This window comes from Falco naumanni, chromosome 12 (assembly GCF_017639655.2).
Source record: "Falco naumanni isolate bFalNau1 chromosome 12, bFalNau1.pat, whole genome shotgun sequence".
In the NCBI taxonomy this organism is placed as follows: domain Eukaryota; kingdom Metazoa; phylum Chordata; class Aves; order Falconiformes; family Falconidae; genus Falco; species Falco naumanni.
In genome coordinates, this window is record NC_054065.1 from 32,941,996 (window position 1) to 32,951,213 (window position 9,218).

The 9,218-nt window shown below is 49.8% G+C and overlaps 1 protein-coding gene and 1 long non-coding RNA gene across 4 annotated transcripts in view; both read left to right on the forward strand.

Annotated features, from left to right (window-relative positions):
• Window positions 1-4,198, forward strand: part of LOC121096050 — a 34,258-nt gene extending 30,060 nt beyond the window's left edge. For all 3 annotated transcript variants that reach the window (XR_005830328.1, XR_005830327.1, XR_005830329.1), the window contains exon 4: window positions 3,483-4,198. This is a non-coding gene — a long non-coding RNA (uncharacterized LOC121096050). The remainder of the gene's footprint in view (window positions 1-3,482) is intronic.
• Window positions 4,199-4,250: 52 nt separating this feature from the next.
• LOC121096278 (cystatin-like) lies at window positions 4,251-6,590 on the forward strand. The gene is made up of 3 exons (XM_040612099.1): window positions 4,251-4,549; window positions 5,050-5,163; window positions 6,245-6,590. Exons 1-3 carry the CDS (start codon window positions 4,277-4,279, stop codon window positions 6,320-6,322), a joined length of 465 nt encoding a protein of 154 aa, XP_040468033.1. The 5' UTR covers window positions 4,251-4,276; the 3' UTR covers window positions 6,323-6,590.
• The last annotated feature ends 2,628 nt before the right edge of the window (window positions 6,591-9,218 follow it).

Here is a 9,218-nt window from a genome sequence, read left to right on the forward strand (position 1 = left end):
CACAGACAAAAAGGTAGATGAAGATATAGTGGATATGGCACAAATGTTGTTGAACCAACCCTGTAAGAAGACACAAAAACTATTTTTCTGGTTGTACGGATAGTGCACAGTATTACAAACTTTTGCAATGTTATCCTGAGTCTCCTCCTGCTTGGTATATTCCTTAAAGTACCAGCTCCTTTGGTCATCTGTTTATTTGAGAATTTCTGTTTTATTTGTATTTAAAAAAACCCACTATGGTAGAGAAAAATAGTTGTGTCCTCCAGAAACAAAAGGACAAAATGCAGTTTTATTTCATGAACCAGGTCCCCTTTATTTATCAATTGTAGAGCATCCTTTTTTTGTCAAGCCTTTTTTCTCAGATTTTTTTTAGTTCAAGTCCTGATTTTGTGTGGTTTGGACTGGCAATAGTCAATAAATGCACCTTGCTTCTGTTTTCATTGTGGGTCTGCAGGGGCCGTCTGGCACTGCCCAAGCTGGGGAACCAGGAGCTCCAAAGGGCAAGTTTACCTTTTCAGCCATTCTGCACAAGCAGAGCAAGACGTGAACTGTGTCAAAGAGGGACCCTGTCAGCCACGCTTTTGCAGAATAGATGTTGGTGTATCTGTTAGGAAAGACAAAGAAAAATCCGGACACCCAAGAAACTCCAGGGTCTGACACTGGGTAAGCACAGGCCAGCTCTGCTTTCTGCTGTTGTATGTGTTCAGCTGAGTGAAGTGTTTCTGGCCAAGGAGGAGGACAATGCGACATTGACCAATGTGCAACTCTTTTCAGACATTTAAAAAAGCTGTCATGCATCTGCTGGGTCTCCAGGTATGTCTCTGTTTTCTGTGGGAGGCAGCAGGAATGCAGAAGCACCAGAGGAGAGAACAGGGAATGTTGATACTGATGCTGGAGGACCTCAGTGCTCAGGACCTCAAGCACCTGGCTAAATCCCTTGGCAGACAGGGGCCAAGCTGACTTCTGAGCTAAAAATACAGCTGACTCCTTTACTTGGGTTGACTTATACCTAGGGAGGAAACCCTAAGTGGGCATCATCAGTGACCTTAAGTATCACAGTGATCGAATGCCAAAGTGCCAAGTGCACTGTTTTTTGGGGAGAAAGCAAGGTGTGGCAGACTGGGCACTGCTGCTGCTACTGGCAATGGGATTGCTCTCCCCTGCCGTGTGGTGCTTGTGGCCAGCGGGCTGCAGTCTTTGAGACCTCTCCCTCTCTGAAATTGAGTGTAAACTTTGCCTCTAGTTTCAAAAATTGGGCAGAGAGCGTTTCTGGAAGGCCTGCCTGCAGTGTGCGGGAAGAAGTTGGGAATTACTCCTTGCAAAATGTTCCTTTGCCTCAGAAGCGGCTTGGGGAAGCTGTAGGCAGTGGTTTGAAGAGGAAGAAACTTTGGGTTGAAACTGCGTAGGAACACTTCCCCACCAGCCAGAAACACTGGCCCCACCAGGAGCCAGTGTGCCGGGCACTTCCCAGGGAGAGGAGGAACCCAGGCTGAAGGCTCTGCTTCATAAAACTCAAGACAGAAACTTTTCCACATCTGCGCCCAGGCTGTCCTCTCCCTGGGGGCAAGATGGTCGCTTTCTGTGTTGGGCCTCTTCCATACCGTGTGAATGATTATCTGCCTAAGATCAGGGATGAACCTTTTCCTCCCAAAAGGTGTCACCACCCCCCACAATACTGAAGCAAGTCCCCTCTGCTTCCTCAGTCTTCTGCTGGAGTAGCTTTGTGGCATCAATTATTGACTGGGCCAGTGACAGACTAACACACGAGAAGAAACTGAAACCCTGGGTTTCTGAGGCAGAGCTGGCAGAATGGGTGTGTTGTGGCATTGAAGCAGAGACATGAGAGACATGAGGGAACACAAGTGTGTTGTCCTGTACCTCACATGATGTCCATTTACAGAAATAACCATGAGATCACCAAGACTGTACCGAGAGCTGACTTACTGCCTGCCAGTGTGAGCTGAAGCCAGGCTGGATACCTTAACTCCAGTGAGGTGGCCCAAGCAGAGCAAAGACTTTGCTTGCTTGTTTGCCTGCAAGGTCAAAGCTCCCTGAATCCCAAAGGCACTGGTTTTCCCTCTTGTGGTGCTTCCCTTGTGTGGCACTGTGAGGCATAGAACCCTGCATGTGCTGCATGGGGCTGGTGAGCGTCTCCAGCAGCTGGGAGCTGGGGCAGTGCTCGATGGACTGGGCGGGCAGGGCCAGTACTGGGCGGGGGGCACGCTGGAGGTGCAGATGCTGGCTGTTCCCGCTGGCAGCAGTCACTGACAGTGCAAAAGAGAGCCTTCACCTCTAAAGACACAAGGCGAGCTCTTTCTAACGCTGAGCTTGAAACTGATCCAGTCTGGTCCTGAGGCCAGTTAGGGAAAAGGAAAATGGAGACAGACAAGACTCCTGCAGCTGCTAGCAGCTCTGGCTCACATCCCAATACCCACACCCCATCCCCTCTCTGGTGCTTTTGGTGGTGCTCCTGAATGACCCCAGTGCCCTGCTGTTGAATTAGTCACACAGCTTGTTGCCAGCTGTGGGGATTTTTCCAGTGATAACTCGTGCTGGATGTGGCTGGTGTGCAGGCAGCCTTTTCGCTCAGGGCACAGGCCCTTTCCTTTTCATTAGAAGGGATGCTGCAGATATTTGGGTGCAAAACGTTGCCCATGAAGCCTTAAAACTCACTGGAGCTCGCTCCCTTGTGCTATATTCGGTCCTGTCTTTCCAAATTTAGGATTCCTGACAGGATGGGGTGGATAGGCTTGTGGTTGAGAAGAGACTGGAAGTTAAGAGATGGCCTTTGGCACGGCAGTTACTGTAGGTGAGGTAACACCAATGCTGCGGAGGCAGATACGGGAAATTACACATGGTGTTTTGGCCTAAAATGCCCTGTGGTTTTTGTTTTCCTTCAGCAGCAGAGGGAAGTAAGGGCTAGAATAACCCATAAGGAGGCAGGACCTGAAAAAAGTCTCCAACTTCCCGGATTCATGTGGGAAAACATTCTCCTCCAGCCGTGTGCCTCCAGGAAGCGTAATGGCGGTGCCGTGTCCTCCCCTCCCCACGGGACACGGGTGCCCTTCTGTTACAGATTTGCTAATGGTTAGAATTAAATAACTTTATTTGATTTTATAAAATCATTTTAATAGAAATATAGAGGAATAAGAAATATGTTTTAATGAAACTAGTAGTTGCACAAGAAAAGCTGCTATGAAATCCTCTGTACAGCCCTGTACCAAGGCCAAGAACTGAGAGCAACCGAATGAAACAACTCGTAGTTACCTGCCAATAAATCGTGAACTTTAATAATTGATATAAAGAAATTGTATGGAATAGGGACAATAAGTTAAATGTAAATATATTTACTCAAAGAATGTAGGTATAGTAATAAGGTCATGTAACCATAGTTTGAAAGAAATAATTAATGAGATACCTGATGAAAGAAGGAGTCTGTTTCTCTTTCTCTAACTCTCTCCAACGAGGGGCCTGTTTATAAGTTATCTAGAGGGAGCGACTAAGAGAAACAAGCAGAAGAAACAGATGGTCGACAAGGACATAAATTAGCTCAGACCGATAAGAACACTGCGAACTTGCAAGACCATCACATACCAGGCAAGGGGTGAGAAGTACACCACGAGGAAGACCTACGGCCTTCCTCCCAGAGACCCCTGCCCACAATTCTTGGAAGAATTTGCGCAGGCACAAAGGACTGAGAAGCTAATTAGCATACAAGGCAAGAGTATGTTAATGATTTTCGGGAAATACTATGTTTATGCGTGCATACTTAATGAATACGCATGAATAAGTTCTACATGAGCTGTATGGTTCTGAAGCTTGGTGTGCGTCGGTCGTGAGAGGACTCGCTCACGCACCCGGCCGTCAATAAAGAAGTGTCTGCTTGTCTCCATCACATTGCTGTTGGTAAGTTCTTCATTCCGAGATTTCGGTAACACTTCCACCAGCGAGATGGCTTTAGTTCAGGCCTCTGAGATTTCAGGGGCTACCGAACCCCGCCCCCCGTCACGGCCCGGGCCTTTCTGAGGGGAAAGGGGAGCCGCACCGGGCACTGCGGCGGGGACCTGGCGGCCTGGCGGCCACGGCCGTCCCGGGGCACGCCGAGCCCCCTCACCGGGAAGCGCGGCTCAGCCGGGCGCCTGACGGGGCGAGGCGAGCCCGCGGGCGGCACCCCCGGCGCAGCGCGGACCGCGGGGGGCGGGGCCGGGCCGGGGGCCGGGCGGGGCCGGTGTGTTTCCGGCCGAGGCCGCGGCCCGCCCCGCCCCGCGGCCTTAAAATGGCGGCGGCTGCGGGGGGCGCGGCAGAGCGCGCAGCCATGGCGGCGGGGCGGGGGGCGCTGGCGCTGCTGGCCGCGGCGCTGCTGTTCGCCGGCGCCGCGCTGGCCGCTCGCGATCGCCCGCGGCTCGTAGGGGCCCCGGTGGACATCGCCGACACCGGCAATGACGAGGGCCTGCAGCGGGCTCTGCAGTTCGCCATGGCGGAGTACAACAAGGCCAGCAACGACATGTACTCCAGCCGGGTGGTGCGGGTCCTGAGCGCCCAGAGGCAGGTGGGTGCCGGGGTGGGCACCGGGCGGGGGGCTGGGGGCGGCCCTGGCGCCCTCCGGGGGGGGGCTCCCCTCGGAGGTTCCTTTGGAGAAGGAGCAGGCCTCAAGCCTGAGGGGTTGTTCAGGCTGGTGGTTTTTTTTACGGAAGGGGAATAAAAGCCTTTTTTTTACTAGTGTGGGTCATACCAGTCTGAATACCCTGGGGTCTGTGTGTAGCTGAAGCAGCTAGTACGTGCCCTGCGCTGCTGCTGGGCTAACACACGTCTCTGTTTACTAAGGAGACTGCACTGTGCGCCTTGTTTACTTGGATTTGTTTGCCCTTTTTGAAAGGGTGCCAGGTGCTGCTGCCGTGGCGGCTGCCGCAGGTGGTCCCCTCTGTACTTTTGGAGTTTGGTTTCCACGGTGTCATCGGAAAACTGCCGTTCCACTAGGCTTGTCTTGTCAGAGAACCTTTCAGTATGTGCTGCAAATAAAACTGCTTCTACCCGCTTGTCTTGCTGCAGATTGTGTCTGGAATCAAGTACTTAATGAAAGTTGAGATTGGCCGGACAACTTGCCCAAAGCCAGCAGCTGATCTCCAGAGCTGCGCTTTCCACGATGCGCCGGAGATGGCTATGGTAGGCTCCAGAGCACAGTGTGCTGGCCTCTCTTTTCCCAACCCCTTCCCTCTGGCTGACGTAGCACAGAGAGGTAATGGACAGTGCCTCCCGTCTGCCCCAGCTAAGATCAGAGACCTCGTGCCTGTACCCTTAACTAGATACAGCTCTTGTGGAACTTGTCTTGCCAGATGATGGTGGCGGAGAAGGCAGGGCCTGTTTAACCTGTTCTGTAAGTGGGGATCTGAGGCTGTAGCATGTGGAAGACTGTGTGCCTCAGTCCTCTTAAAAAGTGCTTGTGGTCTGCATCACAAGGATATGTGGAGGAAACTGCCAAGCCTACAGGTCTCCTGGCTCTCAGTCCCGAGTCCCCGTCCCGTTCACTGCTCCTCTTGTCCCACGGTGATGTAAACATGCTTGACTTGGCTAAGCACTGATCGCAAGAGGCAGATTACCCCTGTTATCTGTGTCCACCAAGCTGTTATATGGGAGTTTTGCCTAACAGCAATGCTCTTTAAAAAGAGTACTTCAGACTTCCAGGTGAGAGCACCAGATGTGTCTGCCTGCATCTGGCTTGCGTCTAGTTCTTTCATAGTACTTCGTTACTTCTGCTAATCAGTGATAGGTACACAGAGAAGCTAAATCTGCCTCTTCTGCCTGTGTGTATGAGAAGTGTAACTGCACACAAGTGTTGTCAAACACATAACTAGAAGCTTGGGTGTACCATCATGACTGTTGCAACAGCTTGGCATGTGCATATACAGATAGCTGTGCAGGTGTGCTTACCTGCCCCAGAGACTTTATGTTGGCTGTTACCCATGCTGAAGGCTTTCCTGTGTGTGAACGGACAAAGGAGATGGTCAGTCTGAAGAAAGGTTGACTGCAGCCGCTGTGTTAGCGTTTGGGAGAAATGATTCATACTGAGCAGGTACTAACAAGGGTGGTGTTCCCAAATACTTGTCAGGAGGGTGCAAGTCTAGAGAGCCACAGAAGCTGCTTACATTCTGGATCACATGGAGTAGTAAATTGGTGTAGAACAGTGGTCAGTGACACTGGTTTTTTGCTCTTAATCTGACAACTGCCTTTTTCTTTCTCTCCTTAGCACACCGTTTGCAACTTCACAGTGTATGTTGTTCCTTGGCTGAACGAAATTAAGCTATTGAGCACTAGCTGCCAATAAGCCTATCTTTGTTCCAGCAGAGACCAGCAACCAGTCACTCAGATTTAAAAGAAAAAAAAATAAAGCAGTAACAAATTGAGATGGGTTTTATCAATGCCTGTTATCTACTTATGTATGCTTGTGCTATGCAAGTTAAACTATGTAACTTCCCTTAAAGCACAGTATGATCTCAGCTTTTTCTTCTTGGTAACTTCATTTTAGGGCATTCTTCCTGCAGCTTTCCTGATTCTAATTAAAAAAAAAGTGACTACTGTAAACATAAAAACTTAATTGCTGTGGTGTGTGGTTTTTCTTTGAGCTCCTGCTGTCTTGGAGGGAGGATTTGCTTTTATTTTTGACCTGGTCTGTCATGACCAAAGAATGGGGTGAGAAGGAATGTGGGGGAGGTAATCCATGCCTCCTTCACCTGACCTCTGGTTTTGAGTAAGAGGTGGAAGTCCTTAGCTGTTTCCACTGAAGGAACACTCTGCTTTTGAAAACACTGCAGTATGGCAGCACTTGATCTTGGGAAGATTAGCCAGAGCTTGTACTAAGGCTGTGATTATTTCAGATCCTGGCTGTTAACTGTGACATTGCAAGGCTGCCCCCATGGTAATGCAGCTGTGCTGTGTTAAGAATTAACTGCTCTGGTATCTTCCTGTGCTGCCTTTGTTTTAGGAACCCTTTCTTCCAGTGGCACCTGGTCTGCACAGGTGCTGTCCCTAGCTTTTTCTGCACAGAAAGCCCCAGAGCTTTCTAGTTCAAGTAGCAGCATTAGTTCACTTTATTTCTAACCTAAACTGCAATCTGTGGAGCTGGAGGAACAGCTTTGTTTGTGTGTGTGTGTGCCTGACCTGTGATGGCCTACGCTTACAAGCAGAGACACCTACACTGGAGCAGGTCAGTGACAAACCTGTCTCGGGGTGGGGGGGACTGAGCTCTGGCTGTGTATTAACTGAGGGCAACTTGAATGGTGTCTGATCTGGGCAAATCCCTTTAAATCAGCAGGCAGAAAGAATCGGCACCCATGAACTCTTACGAGAGCTGGATGAGGTGTTTCCTATTGTGCTGTAATGGATTTGTATTGCAGGGAAATTGGGGATACTGTACCTGCATGGTAAAGGACAGGTGACCCCAGTACCCATAACCTACTTAGCCTCTGGGCAGCCTAGCGCAAAAAAACCCTCTGAAAGTTAGTGAAGTTGGTGTTAAGTGGATAATTATTAAGGAAGTAAGTTACCAGCCAGTGTAGTTTTATAGCAGATGGGTATTATCTGGACAACCTGGTTTTGTTCTGTAAGTGTGAATGTTCCCCAGAAGCAGCCCTTTAAATCCAAGTGGCTGGACAAGCCTGGTGGGGTTTTTCTCTCAGCCAAGTGCATTGCTGCTAGTTTCAGTAAGTAGGGCACCATGTTTGGTGGTGGTATGAGCGTTGCAGGGAAAGAGCTCCAGGTCTAGGGAAAAAAAAATGTAGCTTTTCAATGTCTTGTGATGTCCCAGAACCCAAGGAAAGAGACAAGGAAGCTTCCCTGAGCAGGAGGCAAGTCAGAAGGGAGCTTAGGATTGTGCACAGGAGGGGTCTCTTCATTTTTACTTCTGGGGGAGGACTGGAAGGAAAGGAGCAGGATTCCCCTGAAAGAAATTCGATTTTCAGGTAATAGGGGAAGGTACAAGGTCAAGAGAAGGAGTCTTGGGAGTGGGTGAAGGTGCTGAGGTGAATGATGGGCGTGCTTCTTGTTTTTCATAGTCCTAATAGTGCATTTCCCACTTGTGTCTGCTTTTCCATGGTTTGAAGTAAACATAGTCCTTTCAGTGTAAGTCTTACCCAGGGATAAAATCAGTCTTGTGTTCTGTTGTGCCCTATGTTAATCCTCAAGCCCAGGAGTCCCGTGTCCTGTGCTGGTCCTGTTTTGAAAGGAAGACTGGAGAGGTGCAGAGAAGAACTACAGAAGTGATCTGATGGCTGGAGGAGGCAGCTGGAGGTGGTAGGTGTAAGGATGCTGTTATTTGCCTGAAAAATGAGAGCTAACACAAGCACATCTTTGGGCATGGGGGAGCTTGGATCTAAGGAAGGAGAGAAAAACAAGAGAGTAACCAGAAAACAAGCTTCTAGTGGGAAATAGAGCTCCCTAGGAGTGCATCTTCTCTGGGTTGCTCTTTCTCCCAAGGGAAATGCCACTTCCCATCGCTGCCAGGGTCTGATGAGCTTGTGGTGAGCACAATGCCAGATCTTGATTCATATTGCCAGGGGGATGAGCTGGTTGCCCAACACTAAGGATCTCCATCCAGGATATGCCCAGATCCAACAGGAATTATTCACTCTGCCTCCCCACCATCGCTGTCCCATTCCTTCTGAGTGCTGTGCATGAAGATGGCCCATTTCTCTTGCCTACCAGGTCAGTGACTGTGCAGGTGTCCATCTGCTGCGCCGTTGGGTCAGTAGCCCTGCTGACCAAGGAAATCCTGCTGCCCAGCTGTGCAGCTGCCCTCACTTGCCATTTTTCTAACTGCTCCCTTCATTCATACATGCTGATTCCCCATTTTCCAGTCTGTCTATACAAGTGCTCAGCAGCAGTGAAGGGGCTTTATCATGCGTTTGGTGGGTTTGCCTGTGTTTCCCTTTTGTTGTCTTGGCTTGATGCCTGGATGGGTAATCGCACCGGTCTCCTTAGTAAGGAGGCTAGGCAAGAGCGGAGGATGCAGATGGGTGTAAGCAGGCGCTTCCTCCACTGTAGCTGTATTTATTAGCCAGCAGCTCTGAACAGCATGCAGGAAAAAGGGTGGCTGTGACAGAGAAAATGAGACTCAAGTGTTTTGAGTTCCTGAATTCAAAGGTCTTGCATTTTCATGTTGAAATGCCAATGACTAAAGGCACGAATGAAGGGTACACATTACCCCATCCTCACAAGCTGCTGAG

What these genes read in the sequence shown, in the direction of transcription:
- LOC121096278 (XM_040612099.1), top strand. Translation starts at nt 4,277, where the DNA reads ATGGCGGCGGCTGCGGGGGGCGCGGCAGAGCGCGCAGCCATGGCGGCG. An exon ending in TCCTGAGCGCCCAGAGGCAG is followed by an intron (nt 4,550 to 5,049) that starts GTGGGTGCCGGG and finishes GTCTTGCTGCAG; the next exon opens with ATTGTGTCTGGAATCAAGTA. An exon ending in ATGCGCCGGAGATGGCTATG is followed by an intron (nt 5,164 to 6,244) that starts GTAGGCTCCAGA and finishes TTCTCTCCTTAG; the next exon opens with CACACCGTTTGCAACTTCAC.